Below are 21,030 nucleotides of genomic sequence, written 5' to 3'. Positions count from 1 at the left end.
AGGTCAGCCTGGGCTGAAGTGAGACCGTGCTTCAGAAACCATCTCCTCTACCCCACTCCCAGAAGAAAAAAACAAATTATATTGTGGTTGTATATCTCTCACACCCTACTCTCGGTTCCTTAAGGCAGAGATGCTAAATGCTGTTACATTTGTAGAGTTCTGTGTGGGTAGTAGTAATAGAGTTCCATTTCTCATTGGTTGGACGATCTGGGAAGCGCAGCATAGCAGGTATATTTCAGACAGCAGTCTGCATTCTTGAGGGTTGGGTGGAAAGAGGAGTAGAGGTGAGCCCAGGCTTTTGGAGGCCCTAGAAGAGTTGAGCAGGAGAAAGACGTGAGAAGAGTGGTCCAGCCTTACCACCTAAAGAAACGTAAGGGAACTTCTTATTTGCTTATTTGGAATTTTCCATAATTTCCAACTAGGGCAATTGGTTGAGCTCATAAAAAGAGAATCTAAGAGTCATTTATTTGGTCTATTTGAAGACAGGATTCGTATGGTAGTTGTACAGTAACTCCCTGCCTCTGCTCTAATTTTTTTTTTTTCTTTCCGAGGAAGGGTTTCGCTGTAGCCCAGGCTGTCCTGGAATTCACTCTGTAGTCTCAGGGTGGCCTCAAACTCACACCGATCTTCCTACCTCTGCCTGCGGAGTGCTAGGATTAAAGGTGTGCACCACCACACCCGGCTTCTCGGTTCTATTTATTCCCCACTGTAGGTCTAATGTATGATTCCCAGGTAATATTGAAGCGGGGGGGGCAGTGCTTTGACTTTCTCATCTGTAAAAGCAGAGGCTGGACTACTTGGTATTTGTTGTTAAGTTTGCCCTAGGATAATTTGAGATAAGGAATGTCTTAACGTCTTGAATACTGATAATTCATAAACCCCTCAGGTAGATACATTATTTTTTAAATTTCTAGGCAAGTGTTCTACCACTGAACTACATCCAAGCCCCTTATTTGAGGTTTTTAAATGAATCTGTAAAGGCAACAGGTAGGAATCCGGGAGCTGGTAGTCTGCTTCTAGCCCAAGCCAGTCCGGTTGGGAGGGGTCAGGGTGGGGTGCGAGGAGGAGTAGGAAGGCAGCCATATTTGTTTCAGGCAAGTGAGGAAAGGAACTGAAGCCGCACACGCCATGACTAGTGCTGGCACAATGTGGGCTGTCTGAGGCGCTGCTAACCATGGCTGTGCTTCCTGCTCCCACTCGCTCCAGCTCGGAACCAGCAGATCCAAGCTGACTGTCCTCTCTTTCCTCACTGCCCAGGGGAAGGCAGAGGGAACCCTCCGAGCACGTGATGGAGGACGCCGGGGTACGATCACGTGAGCCTCGACGCAGCTGCCGCCCTGTGCACAAGCCTCAGCCGCTCTTAAAGGTACAGGCGTCAGGGTTGGGGACGGCCGGGGGCGGGTGGGCTCTGCTTTAAAGGGGCGGGGTGGGGCTGGGTGGGTGCAGCGTGGAGCCTAGGCTTGGCGGTGGATCGTCGGGAGCTAGTGCGGAGCTGGGACTGGGCAATAGGGCGTTGATCCTTGTCACCTGTCGCAGACTGCCATCCGAGCCAACTGTAAACACGCACTGACGTTGGGCCCTGCTGGGGACCCGAACTTGATGCCATGGAAAGCTCTGCGGGCTCGCAGCGGCGCCTTTCGGATTCCCAGAGTGAGTGAGTTCCTGGTGCCTGCAGTGCCCCTGTGCCCCGCCACCCACCTGAGAAGCCCATGAGCTGGCCGGGCTGGGATACACGCGCACCTGAGCCCGGGTGAGGTCGTCATCTCTTCTCTTACCCCCAGGGGAGGACACTGAGAATGACGCTGCCTCGGAGCCCCAGGCCCCTGTGTTGGATGGTCAGGATGCCCATTGGAGGAATGCGGTGGGTTTCTGGTAAGTGGACTTTAAGTGCTACAAAAGTAAAAGTACCACTGGAGTAAGGAGCCGGAAAAGGCTGCGAAGAGGGACTGGATTCACAAATATTTACTGAATCAACAGAACTGGTTTGCCTTCATTTAATTGCCACCGTCACCTACTGGCCACATCCACCTGTAGCATTATTTGCTTTTATCCAAACAACTCAGCCTCTTTCTTTTTTCCTTTTCTCTCTCTCTCTCTTTCTCATTCTTTTGTTGTTATTGTTTTCGAGGGTCTTGCTCAGGCTGACCTGGAATTCACTCTACAGTCTCAGGCTGACCTTGAACTCTCAGCGATCCTCCTACCTCTGCCTCTGCTGGTATTAAAGGAGGGGTGCGCCACCACCCCGGCTCTCTTTTGTTTTGTTTTAAGGCAGGGTCTCAAACTTTATGTAGTGACCTCAAATTATGTGGTAGAGCTGGCCTTGAACTTGTTCTGCCTCCACCTACCCAGTGCTGTGATTTCAGACATATGCCACCACACCTATCTCTCCTTTACATTTTTCAATGCATATATTTTTTTAAATATGTTGCTCAGAGGGGCGTGGTGGCACATGCCTTTAATCTCAGCACTCGGGAGGCAGGGGTAGGAGGATCACCATGAGTTTGAGGCCACCCTGAGACTCCATAGTGAATTCCAGGTCAGCCTGGGCTAGAGTGAGACCCTACCTCGATAAACCAAAAAAAAAAAAGTTTAGTTGCAAAATAAATGTTTTCTTTTTTTTAAAAAAAAATATATTATTAGAGAGAAAGGCAGATAGAGGAGAGAGAATGGGTACTCCAGGGCCTCTAGCCACTGCAAATGAACTCCAGGCACATGTGCCACTTTGTGCATCTGGCTTACATGGGTACTGGGGAGTCAAACCTGGGTCTGTAGGCTTTGCAGGCAAGCGCCTTAACCACTAAGCAGTCCGTCCAGTCCCAGTGTTTTCTTAATGTGTGTTGAAATAAATGTATCACTCACTACTAAAACTTTCTTTTTCTTTCCTTTTTTTTTTTCTTCGAGGTAGGGCTGCACTCTAGCTCAGGCTGTCCTGGAACTCATTCTGTAGTCTCAGGCTAGCCTTGAATTCACAGTGATCCTCCTCAGTCTCCCAAGTGCTGGGATTAAAAGCTTATGCCACCATGCCCAGCCAGGTGTTCCTTTTTTAATTATATTTATTTGCACATGTATGTGTGTATATGAGTGTGCTAGAGCCACTTGCCACACAAACTCCAGACATATGTACCATATTTTGTATCTGGCTTTACATGGGTGTTGGAGAATTAAACCCTGGTCAGCAGGCCTTGCAAACAAGTACCTTTAACCTCTGATCCATCTCCCCAAACTACCAGCCAAGCTCCCCCCCCCCCCGCCCAGTATTCCTGGGAATAGCTCTGGGAGATGAAAGTAAGTGTTTCATAAAAACTTGAGTCTTGAGCAGAGAGATTGCTTAGTGGTTAAGGTGACTGACTAAAAACCCTAAGGACTCAAATTTGATTCCCCAGTACCCACATAAGCCAGATACACAAGGTGTTGCATGTATCTAGAGTTCATTTGCAGTAGCTGGAGGCCCTGGCACACCCACTCTCTCTATCTGCCTCTTCCTTTCTCTCTTCCTTCCTCACTCCCTCTCTCAAATAAATAACTAAATAAAATATTTTAACAACCACTATTATTGGGCTGAAGAGATGGCTTAGTGATTAAGGCACTTGCTGGTGAAGCCTAAGGACCCATGTTCAATTCTCCAGATCCCACGTAAGCCAGACACATAAAGATGAGACAAGTGCGAGGTCGCATGTACCCACTAGGTAGGTCAAGTATCTGGAGTTCTATTGCAGTGGCTGAGGCCCTGGCACACCAATTCTTTCTCACTCTCTCTTAAAAAAAAAAAAAAAAAGCCAGGTGTGGTGGCATACACCTTTAGTCCCAGCACTTGGGAGACAGAAGTAGGAGGATCACCATGAGTTTGAGGCCACTCGGAGACTACATAGTGAATTCCAGGTCAGCCTGAGCTAGAGTAAGACCCTACCTTAAAAAAAAATAATTATTCCTAAGAACTTCAATTTTTTTTTCTTTTTTTCCAGGTAGGGTCTCCCCCTAGCCCAGGCTGACCTGGAATTCACTGTGTAGTCTCAGGTTAGCCTCAAGCTCACAGTAATCCAATGAGTGCTGAGAATAAGGTCATGGGCTACCACACCCAGCCCCAATCTTTGTATGGATATGTATGTATATACATGCACAGTGTCTTCCTCAATCCCTTTTTGCTTTGTTTACTGAAGCAGACAAATTTTCTAGTCTAGCTAGGCAGCTTGCTCTGGGGGGTCCCTGGGATTACAAGCAGGCTACCACATTTACATGGGCGCTGGGGATCTAAACTCTTATCCTGCTGCTTTTCTGGTGAGCACTCTACCCACTGAACCAGCTCCCCAGTCCCTTCAGCACTCTCAGAGGTAGTCAAGAGAGAACGTTATCCTCTTTAAAATACATAATTTATCCACTTGAGAGAGAGTGAGAGAAAGAGAGAGAGAATAGGTGTGCCAGGGCTTCTAGCCACTGAACCAAACTCCAGACACAAGTACCACCTTGTGCATCTGGCTTTATGTGGGTACTGGGAAATCGAACTCAGATCCTTAGACTTTGCAGGCATGCATCTTAACCACTGAACTATCTCTCCATCCCTATTCCCTGTTTTACATACTAGCAAACTAAGACCGCTGAAAGAGGAAGCAACTAATGGGAACTAAATGTAGTCCTTTGGTTTTCAAGCCCGGGGATGTTTTTATTGTGCCACAGTGTCATAGTGCATCAGTGGATGAGAAATGCTCCAGGAACTGAATCATAGTAGGAGCGCAAGAGTGGTCAAGGATATCTTCCTGAGAGATGTCTTGGAGCTGGGCCATGAACCCAAGTCCAATCCCAAAGCTTCAGTTGGTAACCCTGATGCTTGTGGAAGAAGAAAAAAAAAAGAGAGAGAGGTGACTAAAGGGAACAGGTACAGGAGAGAGAGCCACAGGGAGTGGATGGATCACACACCAGAAGGGAAATGAAGATCTGTCCTCATTTCAGGCTCCTGGGCCTTTGCAACAACTTCTCTTATGTGGTGATGCTCAGTGCTGCCCATGACATCCTTAGGCACGAGCAGGCATCTGGAAATCAGAGCCATGTAAGTGAGCCCCTCCCCCCACTGCATGGTTGGTCAGTCTCCATGGTACGATGAGGGGCCAGAGGTTCCTTTGAGAACCTCATACAGCGGCCAATGGGTGGGAGGAGGAAACTAAATTTCCTAATTTCTCGGACCCTTGGGGTATCAGGGGAGTGGTCCTTAAGAGTTGGGTACCAGGTTGGCAGAATCAAGTAATTGTGTCTGGATAAGACTTTGGTCCATACCAGGTTTCATTGTCTGGGCCCTATTGACATTTGGAGATGGGTGAGTCTTGTTGAGATGGTCTTGGGCATTGTACGGTATTTAGCACCAACCTCTCTTTCTACCCACTACAATGGGCCAGGCATGGTGACACATGCCCTTAAGGGAGGCTGATGTAGGCAGAATGCTGTTAGAGGCCAGCCTGGGCTAGAGTGAGACCCTGCTTCCACAAACCAAAGAGAAAGAAATTCTACCCACTGCATGCTCATAGCACACCCCTGACGACTAAGACTGTGTCTAGATGTGACATGTGTTTCCTGGGGTTAAAATTGCCCTAGTAGGGCCTGGCATGGTGGTGCATGCCTTTAATCCCAGCACTTGGGAGGCAGAGGTAGGAGGATCACCGAGAGTTCAAGGCCACCCTGAGACTCCATAGTGAATCCAGATCAGCCTTGACTAGAGTGAAACCTTACATCAGGAAAGAAAAGAAAAGAAAAAAATGCCCTGGTAGAGAACCACTTGTCTGTAGTGAGCTGGAAAGTACTTGCCCCAAGAGGAGTAGCCTCTACTTTACAGGTTCAACAGGGAATTTGGTCCAGGATGAAATTTTCTGGAAACTCAGTTTCCATATGAAAGCTCTGAAGGGTCTGGCTTTCATTTATGGGCTATCTTTGGCCTGTGGACCATTATTTTGAGACTTCATAAATATCCTCCTCCATTGCACATGTAGAAAAACTGGGGTTCCAAGAGACCAGTGCTAACCCAAAGCCTATCCTGCAAGTGAGAGCAGAGCTGGGACTGTGATCTTTGCTGTCCTCCTGGAGGAAAGACTTTCTTCTCTCCCACAGGCGGATCCAGGCCCAACACCCATATCCCCTAACAGCTCTTCACGATTTGATTGCAACTCTGTCTCCACAGCTGTGAGTAACTGTGTGGCCCCTGTCATCTAGGCCTTTGTGCCCCTAAAGACTCTGCACCTAGCTGGGACTGTCAGAATTATAACTGTTGTAGTTACCTTTGCGTTGCTGGAACAAAACACCCGACCAAAAGCAGCTGGTGGGAGGAGGATGTTATTTTGGCTTACAGTCTGGAGGGGAAGCTTCATGGTGGCAGGAAAGGAATGGTAGAGCAGAGGCTGGACTTCACCCTCCTCACAGCAGATGAAAAGTAACAGCAAGAAAAAAAAATAGCAGTGTGAGAGTGAGCTGAGCTGTGACAAAGGAAAGCTGGCTGTATCACCCCTAAGCCTGCTCCCAGAAACACACCTCCTCCAGCAAAGCTCCACCTCACAAATTGCCACCAGCTGGGGACCAGGCATTTAAAGCACCATCACAGCAGTTAACCAAGAATGCCAGTTAAGGAGCCGGGTGTGGTGGCGCACGCCTTTAATTCCAGCACTCGGGAGGCAGAGGTAGGAGGATCACCGTGAGTTCAAGGCCACCCTGAGACTCCATAGTGAATTCCAGGTCAGCCTGTGCTAGAGTGAGACCCTACCTCGAAAAAAAAAAAAAAAGAATGCCAGTTAAGAGACTCTTTCCATGACTGACATGTATTAGTTCAGATAACCCACGATAATTTCATGAACCAGATGCTACAAGCTTCCCAGTTTTCCAAGTGAAGAAACTGAGTCTCAGAGCATATAAATTCCTTAACATCCAGCACAGGTACGCCAGAGTTGAAGGCGAACCCAGATCTGACTACAGAGCCTGAATTTACAGCAAATCTCACTGGGTGGCTCTGCTGGCTATTTGGGAAGGTAATCCCTAGAAGGGTCTAGGGTCTTACTCTGTTCTCCTGTCCCAGGCGGTGCTTCTGGCAGACATCCTCCCCACCCTCGTCATCAAATTCCTGGCTCCTCTTGGCCTTCATTTGCTGCCCTACAGGTGTGGATCACAGTGATGGAGAAAGGCAGGCGGGATCAGAGCATGAGGGAAGGCAGGAGAGTGAGAAAGTGGCTGGAGGCTGGGAAGGCCAGCATGGAGGCTAACTTCCTGAGTATCTCTCTCTCCCTCCATCAGCCCTCGGGTCCTTGTCAGTGGGATTTGTTCTGCTGGAAGCTTCATCCTGGTGGCCTTCTCTCAGTCAGTGGTGACCAGCCTATGTGGTGAGTATGTACTTCCTTGTCCCAGGTGGCCCAAAGAAGCCTCAAGAGTGTCTGTGGTGGTGGCTGGTCTCCTCAGCTTCTCTTTCTCCCCCCCTAAGACAGAGTCTCACTCTAGCTCAGGCTGACCTGGAACTCATTCTGTACTCCCAGGCTGGCTTTGAACTCATGACAGTCCTTCTACCTCAGCCTCCCAAGTGCTTGAACTAAAAGTGAGTGCCACCAAGCCCATCTTGAAAGGGATTATAGCCTCCTTGGCAGGAGACTGCTAGGACTTGGGATAGTGGCACACACCTGTAATTCCAGCACTCAGGAGACTGAGACAGGAGGATCGTGACTTTGAGGCCAGCCTGGGCCATATAGTTTAAGGCTAGCCTGAGCTGCACAGCAAGACCCTGTCTCAAAAAGAAAAAGGAAGGGCTGCAGAAAGCCATCTGCCACATGTTCTCTCTCATATGTGGATCCTAGCTACAGATGATTGGGCTTCTGCGTGAGAATGAAAATACTTAGTAGCAGAGGCCAGTAAGTTAAAAAGGAGACATAAAGGGAAGAGAAAGGAAGGGAGGAGGGTACTTAATAGGTTGATATTGTATATATGTAAGTACAACGATTGTGATGGGGAGGTAATATGATGAAGAATGGAATTTCAAAGGGGAAAGTGTCGGGGGGGAGGGAGGGAATTACCATGGGATTTTTTTTTATAATCATGGAAAATGCTAATAAAAATTTAAAAAATTAAAAAGAAAAAGGAAGGGCTGGAGGGACAGCTTAGCAATTAAGGTGTTTGCCTGCAAAGCCAAAGGACCCAGGTTTGATTCCCCAGGACCCATGTTAGCCAGATACACAAGGTGGCACATATGTCTGGAGTTCTTTTGCAGCGGCCAGGAGGCCCTGGCATGCCCATTCTCTCCCTCTCTCCCTCCCTCCTTCTCTCTCTCTCTCTCTCTCTCTCCTTCTTTCTCTGTCAAATAAATAAATAAAATAATTAAAAGAAAAAAAAAGGAAGTCAGGTGTGGTGGTGCATGCCTTTAATCCCAGCACTCAGGAGGCAGAGGTAGGAGGATCAGTGTGATTTTGAGGCCACCCGGAGACTACAGAGTGAGTTCCAGGTCCACCTAGGCTAGAGTGAGACCCTACCTGGAAAAACAAAAAGAAAAGGAAAAAGGAGAAGATAACAGCAACAAACAGAACCCTAGAGTTTCCCCAAGCAAGAAATGGGATCTGGGAGCAATTTGGAAAGGTCAGTAGGAAGAAATGGGTGGACTGAGTGGAGATTGGGCTGAGCAGGGTCAATAAATTCTGCCGTGGGGGGTAGAAGGAACACAGCAGGTGAGTCCTTGCTGTGGCTTAAGTAAATGGGAGAGTGGAGGTACCGATCTCAGACTTCAATAACTTGTTCTCCTTCACACCTGTCCTGTGTTTCCATCACTCTGCCCTGATGCAGATGAGGCTGGGGGATGGCTGAGAGGAGAAGACCACCTCATGCTTTCTGTCCTTTCAGGTGTGGTGTTGGCCAGCATCTCATCAGGTCTGGGAGAGGTCACCTTCCTCTCACTCACTGCCTTCTACCCCAGGTAAGACAGGGAGGAGGGGGAGGTCACCCCACAGTTGCTTTCAGTTCCTCCTGAGTGTACCCCTGTGTTTGTTCTTCTCAGGGCTGTGATCTCCTGGTGGTCATCTGGCACTGGGGGTGCAGGACTGTTGGGGGCTTTGTCTTACCTGGGTCTTACCCAGGCTGGCCTCTCCCCCCAGCACACCCTGCTTTCTATGTTGGGGATCCCTGCCCTTCTGCTGGTCAGGTAAGCATCCCTGGGTAAGAAGGAACTTGATCATGATCTTAGTCTAGATCCCATCAGCCTTGTTGTAGGAGTTGTGGATTCTGGACTCTTTTTTAAAGTTTGGTCTTTTGAAGTAGGGTCTTGCCTAGCCCAGGCTGACCTGGAATTCACTCTGTAGTCTCAGGCTGGCCTCAAACTCATGGCGATCCTCCTACCTCTGCCTCCTGAGTGCTGGGATTAAAGGCGTGCACACGGCCAGCTGCTGTTGCTGCTGCTGCTACTATGATTATTATTATTATGGTTAGAAAACAGTGTCAACCAGCTAATCAGGCCTATAACTGTAACTTCACACATTGTGGCTTAGGATAGGCCAGGTACAAAAAAGGTTTCAGACCCAGTATAGTGCTGAGCATCTGTTATCCCTGCTCTCTGGAGGCTGAAGCAGGGTGGGGGGCAGTCAGTCACAAATTCAAGGTCTGCCTGGGCTACATATCAAGACAAAAAGCAAACATGTAAAGAGGTAACTAGAGGGTTAGGGAGAGGGCTTAGCAAGTAAGAGCGCTTCTTGCACAAGCACAAGGACTGAGACTAATGGAATTAGATTCCTTAGCACCTATGTGAGGAAAAAAAAAACAAAACAGGTATGGTCATGTACTTGTGTAACCCCAGTGTTGGCTGGGACTAGCACAAACCAGGACCTGGAGAATCGTTGGGGCTCACTGGTCAGCCATTCTCACCAAAAATGGTAGCTCCAGGTTGAGGGAGAAACTTCTCACAGGGAAATACTGGATGCACTATGGAAGACACCTGACACCATCTTGGCCTCTCTGTACGCAAGAGTGCATCTGCGCGCACACACACACACACACACACACACACACACACACACACACGGGCACACTTCACACCACACCACACAGAAAGTGGTAACAAGGGCAATTGTTGATTAAAAAGGCGGTGGAGGAACTGGAGAGATTGCTCAGTGGTTAAGACTGTTGCCTGTGAGGCCTAAGGACCCAGGTTCAATTCCCCAGTACCCACATAAAACCAGATGCACAAGGTAGTGCATGCTTCTGGAGTTCGTTTGCAGTGGCTACAGGCCCTGGCATGCCCATTCTCAACCTGCCTTTCTCTTTCTCCCCTCCCCCCAGTAAGTAAATAAATAAAGTTTAAAACAAAAAAAAAAAAGGACTGATCTGGGTGTGGTGGTGCATGCCCTTAATCCCAGCATTGGGGAGGCAGAGGTAGGACGATTGCAGTGAGTTCAAGGCCACCCTGAGATGACATAGTGAACTCCAGGTCAGCCTGTGCTAGATTAAGACCCTACCTAAAAAAAAAAGGTGTGGTGGGGCATGCCTTTAATCCCAGCACTCAGGAGGCAGAGGTAGGAGGATTGCTGTGATTTTGAGGCCACACTAGACTATATAGTGAATTCCAGGTCAGCCTGAGCTAGAATGAGACCCTACCTTAAACAAACAAACAAAAAAAAGGACTGACTCACTTGCTGTGACCTAACAGTCAGATGAGAGTTCTGTGAAGGAATCAAACCAGAAAGTTATGTTCCAAAGAAGGAAGCATTTGTCTGCATTGGAGCCTCTGCAACACGGGTTAGGATGCCTTAAAGGCAGTGAGTGTGCCATCCTTGGGAGCGAGGAGAGGTATCCTGGAAGGGAGTGACCTGTGGGATCTCCAGGGGCCTTGTCAGCCCAACAAGGGCTCATTGACTGTCATTTTTCTGTGCTCCATCCCAGCTATTTCTTGTTGCTCACATCTCCTGAGCCCCAGGACCCTGGAGAGGAAGATGAAGCTGAGACTGCTGCCCGGCAGCCTCTCATAGCCACTGAGGCCCCCGAGTCAAAGCCAGGTAGGAGGCACAAGCCCTCCAAGGAGTCACTTTTCCTCTGTGGGTGTTAACCTTCCCAACAGTGGAAGGGTAGATGCACAGAGTAGTCTCCCCCACCCCCGAGGTAGAGTCTCTCAGTAGCCCAGGCTGATCTGGAACTCACTCTGCAGTCCCAGATTGGCCTGAACTCTCTCTGATCCTCCTACCTCTGCCTCCTGAGTGTTGGAGTTAAAAGCTTCAAAGCATTCTTGTGTCCCAAATGCGCACTGAGTACTGACCACACCCCAGATCTTCCAATAGTTGGGAAAAACAGTGCTTGAGCTGAAGAAATGAGACAGGTTCATACAAAATCAGTGAGGCTGAGACAAGCTATTTTCACATACTGATAAATGCTAGGGAATGTAAAACAGCAATATGATAGAAAATGATAGTTCACGGGAACAGAGAAGGCTTGGGCTCTCTCTGCTTTCAAGAAGTTTCTACTTCAGAAAGAAGGCATATTGGAAGACTTGATGTTTGAGCTGAAGCTTAACTGATAAGGCATCAGTCCTATAGATGTCTGGGTGAATGGGTTCCAGCCAGACAAACTAGCTCAGGCTAAGGCTCAATGATAGGAAATAGCTTGGGCATTCTAGAAACAGAGTGAGGAGCCAGTGAGACTGGGATGGAGTGGGCAGACTGCCATCTCTTCTATATTGTTAAATTTATTTGGTTTTTGTTTTGTTTTGTTTTTTTCAAGGTAGGGTCTCATTGTATAGTCTCAGGGTGGCCTTGAACTCAAGGTGATCCTCCTACCTTGACCTCCCAGGTGTGTGGGATTAAAGACAGGTGCCACCGCACCCGGTTTCCAGTCCTTTCCTTTTCTTTTTTGTTTTTTTTAAAGAGCCTTCTTTTTTTTTTTTAATTTTTTTATTTATTTATTTGAGAGCGACAGACACAGAGAAAAAGACAGATAGAGGGAGAGAGAGAGAATGGGTGCGCCAGGGCTTCCAGCCTCTGCAAACGAACTCCAGACGCGTGCACCCCCTTGTGCATCTGGCTAATGTGGGACCTGGGGAACCGAGCCTTGAACCAGGGTCCTTAGGCTTCATAGGCAAGCGCTTAACCGCTAAGCCATCTCTCCAGCCCTCCCGTCCTTTTCTTAATTTTTAATTTTTTTTTCTTTTTGCATAGCTGGGATAAAATGCAGGGAGTCACACATGCTAGACAAAAGATCTACCACTAAGTTACCCCTTGCCTTTTTTGTTTTAAAAATCATGATAAATGTGTGTGTGTGTGTATGTGTATACATCCCTGTGTGCATACATTATATATATGTACACATGTATATATTGTGATAGTTACCATTTTAGCCACTGTTGCATGTAACACCCAGTGGTGTTTAAATATGTTCACATTGTTGCTTCTTGCATGGTTGAGTGTTCAATATGCCAACTTCCTCCACCCGCTCCCCCTGCTCCCCTGCAGGCTCCAGTTGGGACCTCTCTATCCAGGAACGGTGGACAGTGTTCAAGGTTTGGACAGTGGTCTGGGTGGAGTGTGCCCTGCAGATGGTCCTTGGGCCTGGTCTTGCTCTCACATCTTCTGACTCTTCAGGGCCTGCTGCATTACATCATCCCACTGGTGCTCGTCTACTTTGCGGAGTATTTCATCAACCAGGGACTTGTGAGTGAGGGGTTCCAGGAAGTGGGTATGAAGTAGCAATTGGGCTAGCACCCCACGGTCCCCACCGTCTCTCTTGTCTGGTCTTGTTGCAGTTTGAGCTCCTGTTCTTCCGGAACACGTCCCTGAGTCATGCTCAGCAGTACCGCTGGTGAGCGGGTGGCAGATGAACGGTGCGGGGAGGGTCCTTTGATGATGGATGGAGACCTGAGATGATGGGCCGCCTAGCCCAGTGGGCCCCCAAAGGAGCCTTCTCATACTCTCTGCCCCCATCTCAGGTACCAGATGCTGTACCAGGCTGGTGTCTTTGCCTCACGCTCTTCCCTCCACTGCTGTCACATCCGCTTTACCTGGGCCCTGGCTGTGCTACAGGTACTGAGCCCCTGCCCCTTATTCTGCTCCCATTTTAGCATCTAGCTTCTCTGGATCTTGCTGGTTTCTTCTCTCAGTGGAAGGTGTTACTATAGCATTTCCAAGTGCAGTACTGAAGGCCATGAGGGCTGCATATAAAATATGGGGCCTCCGGAGCTAGGCAGAGTTGTGATCATGTCCCAGTTTCTGTACTCACTAGCTGTATGATTCAGGGCAGGTCTCAACCTCTCTGAGCCTCATTTTCTCTCTCTCCTTCTGTCTGTCTCTGTCTCTCTCTATACAGACACACACACATTTATTTTCAAGGTAGGATCTCATTCTAGCCATGGCTAACCTGGACTTCACTCTGTAGTCTCAGAGTGGCCTTGAATTCACAGCAATTCTCCTACCTCTGTCTTCTGAGTGCTGGATTAAAAGCATGTGCCACCATGCCTAGCCCAGCTCAAAAATTTTTTTTCTGCCGGACGTGGAGTCGCATGCCGTTAATCCCAGCACTTGGGAGGCAGAGGTAGGAGGATCGCCATGAGTTCGAGGCCACCCTGAGACTCTATAGTGAATTCTAGGTCAGCCTGAGCTATAGTGAGACACTACCTCGAAAAAGAAAAAAAAAATTCTACCAGGTGTTGTGGTACAGGCCTTTAATCCTAGCCCTCAGAAGGCAGAGATAGGAGGATTACCATGAGTTCAAGGTCACCCTGAGACTACGTAGTGAATTCCAGGTCAGCCTGAGCTAGGGTGAGACCCTATCTCAGAAAAAGATTTTTTTTCCCCCTGAGATAGGGTTTCACTGTAATTCAGGCTGACCTGGAGCTCATTGTGTAGTCCCAGGCTTACTTCAAATTCATGGTGATCCTCCTGCCTCTGCCTGCCGAGTGCTGAGATTAAAGTCATGCGCCACCACTCTCAGTTCAAACTTTTTAATGTTGAGACAAAGACTGAAAATAAATCTGGCATCAAACTAGTAGTATAGGGCTGGAGGGATGGCTTAGCAATTAAGGCGTTTGCCTGCAAAGCCAAAGAATCCAGGTTCGATTCCCTAGGACCCACATTAGCCAGATGCACAAGGGGGCACACATGTCTGGCGTTCATTTGCAGGGGCTGGGGGCCCTGGCGCAGCTATTCATCCACCCTGTCTCCCTCCCTCCCTCCCTCCCTCCCTCCCCACCTCTCTCTCTCCATTAAATAAATAAATAAATAAGAACTACCAGTATAGTGTAGTAGTATAGCCCAGACAGCCCCTAAATTTTAAAATATTTTATTTACTTACTTATTATTTAACAGACAGTGAAACAGAGAATGGGCACACCAGGGCCTTTAGTTAATGCAAACAAACTCCAGATGCATATGCCACCTTGTGCATCTGGCTTACAGGGGTACTGGGGAATCAAACCTGAGTCATAGGCTTCATAGGCTAATGCCTTAACTGCTAAGCCATCTCCCCAGCCAGCCCAGGCCCTAAACTTTTTTAATCCTTCTGTCGCAGTCTTCCCAACAACTGGGAATAGCCCTTGGTTTTGTTTGTTTGTTTGTTTGTTTTGTTTTGTTTTGTTTTTAATATGAGAGAGAGAATTGGTATGCCAGGGCCTCCAGCCACTGCAGTCAAACTCCAGACATGTGCGCCACCTTGTGCACATGTACAACCTTGTGCACATGCGTCACCTTGTGTGGCTGGCTTATATGAGATCTGGAGAGTTAAACATGTGTCCTTAGGCTTCACAGGCAAGTGCCATAACTGCTCGGCCATCTCTCCAGCCCTGCCCTTGGTTTTTGGAGACAAAGTCTTACTATTCTGACTGGGCTGGCCTTGAACTGTGATCCTCCTGCTGCCAATTTCTGAGTGCTGAGGTGACTGGTACCATCACATTCAACTTGTCCTGTATTTTAATCAGTTGAAAGCACTTGATCAATGTTTATTTGCCCATACCTTGTGCAAAGAGACATACTTTCAAATACTGCTTCTACGTAAGGAAATATATATATATGTATATACACTTTTTAATTTTTATTTTTTATTGACAACTTCCATAATTGTAAACAATATCCCATGGTAATTCTCTCCCTCCCCCCCCACTTTCCCCTTTGAAACTCCACTCTCCATCGTATCTCCTTCCCCTCTCAATCAGTCTCTCTTTTATTTTGATGTCATTATCTTTTCTTCCTATTATGATGGTCTTGTATAGGTAGTGTCAGACACTGTGAAGTCATGGATATCCAGGCCATTTTGTGTCTGGAGGACAAAATGTTAGAAGGAGTCCTACCCTTCCTTTGGCTCTTACATTCTTTCCACCACCTCTGAGCCTTGGAAGGTATGATAGAGATATTTCAGTGCTGAGCAATCCTCTGTCACGTCTCAGCACCATGGTGCCTTCTGAGTCCTCCCAAGGTCACTGCCATCTGAAAAAAGAAGGTTCTCTAACCAAAAATGACAGTAGCATTAATATATGGGTATGAACATTAAGAGAAGTGCTTACCAGGCAGTTTGGTGAGCATAGTATATACATTTAGCCAGACAGCAGCAGACATTACACCCGTAGAGCTCATGACTACCTCTGTTATAGGTTTTCACTGTCAGGGATATATTCCCTCCCATGGAGCAGGCCTCAGTCCGATTAGAGAGCAGTTGGTTTCCCCCATAACAGACATACCACTGTTGCACCCATTGGCTCATTTGGCCTAGCTGGCCAAATTTAAAGCTTGCAGTGTCCACTGTTGAGTATCTTCACTGGTGATTTCTCTCTCTTCCATTGAACTGCATCCAGCATAGCTTTTTCCAGCTTTCTGTCAGCTGGTCTACATGGAGGAGGTTTTCAGCTCAGCTCCAGCAGGATTTCTCAGTGACCTTGCAGTCCAAGTATGTGGAGTCTTCATCAATAGGGTCTTACCATCTATTCCTGGTAGGAAACTAAGGGCCTCAGCAATGGCCTGTAAACTTTTGGAGGTATCAGGGACCTACCTGGCCAACAACTCGCTGAAAGGTATCCCATCCCTGGCACTAAAAATTTTCTTTTTTATTTTTTCTTTTTTTTTCCTAAAAATTGTCTAGTAACAATCTATGGCTTCTGAATGTTCCATTGTCCAAAAAAGTAGATTACCATATGACTTATTTATATCCTTTTAGATTTTGATTATCCCTCCCTCTGCCTACTCAGTCTTTTCCCCTGAGCTCACCTATATGTATATATTTTTTGTTTTTGTTTTGTTTTGTTTTTTTCAGGCAGGGTCTCATTCAAGTCTACATAGACTGGCCTGGAATTCACTAAGTAGTCTCTCAGCCTGGCCTTGAACTCATGGCAATCCTCCTACCTCTGCCTCCCGAATGCTGGGAGGAAATTATATTTCTTTTTTAAAAAATATTTTATTTATATTTATTTATTTGAGAGAGGGAAATAGGCAGAGAGAGAGGGAGAGAGAGAGAGGTTAATGGGTATGCCAGGGCTTCCAGCCATTGCAAATGAACTCCAAATGCATGTGCCACCTTATGTATCTGGCTTTCATGGGTCCTGGGAAATCGAACCAAGGTCCCTTGGCTTTACAGGCAAATGCCTTAACCACTAAGCCATCTCTTCAGCTCTAGGAAATCATATTTCTATCTTAGTAGGTCTTTTTTTATACTAGCACCAGTAACATTGTGTGCAAAGTTTTGTTTTTCTCATTAAATAATTGCTAGTGAGCAAATTCAGCTACCCTTGGCAAACGAGTTCATGATTTTTTGTTTGTTTTGAGGCAGGGTCTCACTCTAGTCCAGGCTGACCTGGAATTCACTATGTAGACTCAGGCTGGCCTTGAATTCATGGCAATCCACCTACCTCTGCCTCCCAAGTGCTGGAATTAAAGACATGCACCACCATGCCCATCTGAAGTCCATAATTTTTAGTAAATATTCCCACAACAGTCTAAAAAAGAGACTTCCACGTGATCAGCATTCATTGTTTCAAGGTTGGAAGTCTATACCCCCTAAAGGTAACCATTAAAATAAACTTTCAGAACCAGTGGTGCATATCTTTAATCCCAGCATTTGGGAGGCAGAGGTAGGAGGATCACCATAAGTTCTAGGCTACCCTGACACTAAATAATAAATTCCAGGTCAGCCTGGGCTAAAGGTAAACCCTACTTCAAAAAAAAAAACACAAGCCTGACGTGGTGGTGCATGCCTATAATCCCAGTACTCGGGAGGCAGAGGTAGGATTGCCATAAATTCAAGGCTACCCTCAGACTACAGAATGAATTCCAGGTCAGCCTGAGCTAGAGTGAGACTCTACCTTGAATAACCAAAAAATAAATAAATTAAATAAATAAACCTTCAGGGATGGAGAGAGGGCCTAGCAGTTAAGGTGCTTGCCTGCAATACCAAAGGACCCAGGTTCAGTTCCCCAGCACCCATATAAGCCAGAAGAACATGGTGACGCATGTGTCTGGAGTTTGTTTGTGACAGCTGAAGGCCCTGGCATGCCCATTCTCTCACTTTCTATCTGCCTCTTTTTTTCTCTCTCTCAAATAAATAAATAGAAATAAAAAAATTTTAATCTTCATTTATAAGATGAACATCCCTAATCTGAAAATCTGAAACCTAAAATGCTTCAAAACTTGCAACTTTAGCAGTTCAGGGTAGGGTTTTGCCTAGGATACACAAGGCCCTGGGTTCAAGCCCAGTCACCATAAGCAAACAAAACAAGCAACTGTTTGAGCACCAACATGATTACACAAGAGGAAAGTTCTACACCATGAGACTGGTTTCATGCGCAGAGTGATTGCACATGCTCCAGGAGATTGCCCTTCAGGTATGTGTATAAGGTGCCTGTGACCATGAAGGAGCTTCACATTCAGATCTTGGTCCCAGCCCCAAGATGTGCATATATTCTAGAATCTGAATGCATCACCAAATCCAAAACACTGGAGATGAGAAGGATTGCCGTGTTAAAGTGAAATACTTTGCCCTTAAAATTTGTTTATTTACCCGGCTGTGGCCGAGCATGCCTTTGATCCTGTCAGCGGTAGGAGGATCGCTGTGATTCCAAGGCCAGCCTGAGGCTGCAGAGTGCTAGGTCATCCTGTGCTAGAGTGGAGCCCTGCCTCAAAACAATAACAACAAATTATCTATTTATTCTTGTTTTTTGTTTTGGTTTGGTTTGGTTTTTTGAGGTAGGGTTTCTCTCTAGCTTAGGCTAACCTGGAATTCCCTATGTAGTCTCAGGGTGGCCTCAAACTCACAGAGATCCTCCTCCCTCTGCCTCCCAAGTGCTGGGATTAAAGGTGTGTGCCACCATGTCCGGCTTTTTTCTATTTATTTATTTATTTATTTATTTATTTATTTTAGACAGGATCTTACTGTAGCCCAGGGTGACCTGAAACTTACTCTGTCACCCAGGCTGGCCTCCAACTCATGTTGAACTTCCTACCTCAGCCTTCCAAATGCATGTACCACCACACCCAGCCTATGCTTATAATTAAGAATTCTGTGTTAACAAAATACAGAAGTACAAATGATGACACTTTGAAGTTATGACAGTAGCTTCTACATATCCCTTGACCTTGCTTATGTATCTGATCAGTGCTCACACCTTCCTCTGCCTGTGCCCATCCATAGTGCCTCAACCTGGCCCTCCTGCTGGCAGATGTGTATTTGAGCTTCCTGTCCAGCATCTACCTCATCTTCCTCATCATTCTGTATGAAGGGCTCCTGGGAGGCGCTGCTTACGCGAACACCTTCCATAACATTGCTCTGGAGGTCAGCACCAGCAGGGGGAGGGCTGTGGGTATCCTTGGCAGTCCAGGGCAAGTGTCTTGAGAAAGCAATCCTAACTCTCTCTCTCCACCCTCCCAGACCAGTGACAAGCACCGAGAATTCGCCATGGCAGCTGCCTGTATCTCTGACACCTTGGGTATCTCCCTGTCAGGAATCCTGGCCTTGCCTCTGCATGACTTCCTCTGCCACCTCTCTTGACACTTAGTCTGCCTGGGCACAGCACACACCGACCTTCAAGCAGATGTGTGGATCACACACACGGGTCTGCCCAGAGCCCATCTTTGAGCTCTCACCAGGTTGAGGGGTGGAAAGAGCTAAAGGATGCCCTGCTACCCTCCAGCAGAGGGCAGCCATCCACCCCCAAGCTGGTCTTGGGGAGTTTCCTATCAACCTTGTGACCTTTTAATAAATACTGTTTTATCAGTTATCTTGTCTCTTTTTTTTGTTTGTTTGTTTTTGTTTTTGGAGACAGAGGCTCACTGTAGCCCAGGCTGACCTGGAATTCACTATGTAGTCTCAGGCTGGCCTCGTGGCCTTGAATTCACAGTGATCCTCCTACTTCTGCCTACCAAGTGCTGGGATTAAGGGCATGCACCACTATGCCTGGCTATCCTGTCTTTTTCTCTGAAAAGTACATTAACTTATATGAGCCCACTTTGGGATTTATGTGTATACATTTATAGTTGTGTGTGAGTGTATAAAGCACTTCAGGCTGTCATGCACATGTTTTTAATCCCAGCACTTGAGAAGCAGGAGAATCACAAATTCCATTACCAACTGAGGATACACAGTAAGATCCTGTGGGTTGAGGTTCACTGGATGACTGCTTGGCTAGCAGGCTCAAGACCCTGGATTTGATGCCCAACATTGGGTGCGGGGAGGGGAGCTGGGTATGGTGACGTAGTCAGCTCCATGCTGCTGGGATGAACCTCCAAGCCAGCAATAGTTTATGGGAGGAATGGGATTTATTTCAGGCTTACAGATCCAGGGGAAGTTCCATAATGGTGACAAAGGCTGGTCCCTACCCTAGATTCAAGCAGAGAAGAAACCACCACCAGTACCACCAAAAGCACACACCAAATCAATAGCAAAACAGCAGGGACTCAGAACTCACTCTGCCCACCTTAGGCTGGCAACACATCTGCCCTTAGTGACACCCTTTCCTGTAGCAGGAGTCTGCCTTCTAAGGGAAGAAGCTACAATCTCAATTTTTTCTTTTTTTTTGAGACAGAGAGGTAGAGAGAGAATGGGCATGCCACGCCTTCCAGCCACTGTGAACGAACTCCAGACTGTTGCATCTGGCTATACATAGGATCTAGAGGATTCGGACAGGAGTTCTTAGGCTTCGCAGGCAAGCACATTAACCAGTAAGCCCTCTCTCCAGCCCTACAAACTCAATTTTAATAACACCTGACTCTAAGTCAACTGGGGGACATAGATTCAAACTACCACAGGTGATAAGCCTGTAGTCTCAGTGGTTGAAATGTAGCAGCAAGAGGATCAAGAGTTCAATGTATACTAAGCTACATAAGGAATTCAAGATCAGCCTCAATGACATGAGACTCTGTCTCAAAAATAAAGCTGGAGTTGGAGAGATGTCTAAACAGTTAAGGTGTTTGCCTGCAAAGCCAAGGATTTTGAAGTGCCACTTGTATTTGTGGGCTCTGCTTGGCAGTGCTGGCATACATTGGTAAAACCTCATGGGTGAAGGCTGAGAGACCTGACTTTCAAGTCCCATCTCTGCCATTCACCAATAACGTGAGCTTAGATCATCATTTCACCACTCTTCATTCACATCAAGTTCATGATCTGTCAGATGGGGAACACTTGATATTTGTGGAAACTGAGCTCATGGAAACTCATCCTGTCTTTTTTGGTTGTTGTTATGTTTTGTTTTTCAAGGTAGGGTCTCACTGTAGCCCAGGCTAATTTAGAATTCACTGTGTAGTCTCAGACTGGCCTCAAACTCATGAAGATCCTCCTACCTCTGCTTCCCGAGTGCTGGGATTAAAGATGCATGCCACCACACCCGGCTGCACCCTGTCCTTTTATTTTTATTTATTATTATTATTATTTGAGAGAGAGAGAAACAGACAGAAAGAGAATGGGTGTGCCAGGGCCTCCAACTGCTGCAAACGAACTCCAGATGCATGCGCCACCTTGTGCATCTGGCTTACATGAGTCCTGGGAAATGCAGTCAAATGCCTTTACCTCTAAACCATCTCTCCAGCTCCCCCCCCCCACACTTTTAATACAAGACAGAGAGATAGGGAGGGAGAGAATTGGTGC

The 21,030-nt window shown here is 47.1% G+C and overlaps 1 protein-coding gene across 2 annotated transcripts; it reads left to right on the top strand.

The window, feature by feature from the left end:
- The first annotated feature begins 1,142 nt into the window (after nt 1-1,142).
- On the top strand, nt 1,143-19,168 carry Cln3 (CLN3 lysosomal/endosomal transmembrane protein, battenin). 2 transcript variants are annotated; one of them, XM_045131104.1, is made up of 16 exons: nt 1,143-1,366; nt 1,537-1,654; nt 1,782-1,872; nt 4,945-5,041; nt 6,091-6,162; nt 7,046-7,125; nt 7,261-7,346; nt 8,845-8,917; nt 8,999-9,142; nt 10,873-10,985; nt 12,432-12,478; nt 12,561-12,629; nt 12,722-12,777; nt 12,905-12,998; nt 18,583-18,723; nt 18,820-19,168. In XM_045131104.1, the coding sequence occupies exons 1-16, from the start codon at nt 1,289-1,291 to the stop codon at nt 18,937-18,939; spliced, it is 1,479 nt and encodes a 492-aa protein (XP_044987039.1). In that variant the 5' UTR covers nt 1,143-1,288; the 3' UTR covers nt 18,940-19,168. The 2 variants fall into 2 exon arrangements, with proteins under 2 accessions (XP_044987039.1, XP_004670295.1); XM_004670238.2 differs by having other exon boundaries at nt 1,206-1,366; nt 1,537-1,650.
- Nucleotides 19,169-21,030: the final 1,862 nt, after the last annotated feature.

Source organism: Jaculus jaculus, chromosome 12, assembly GCF_020740685.1.
Source record: "Jaculus jaculus isolate mJacJac1 chromosome 12, mJacJac1.mat.Y.cur, whole genome shotgun sequence".
NCBI classification, from domain to species: Eukaryota; Metazoa; Chordata; class Mammalia; order Rodentia; family Dipodidae; genus Jaculus; species Jaculus jaculus.
This window is presented reverse-complemented; position numbering and strand designations above follow the sequence as displayed.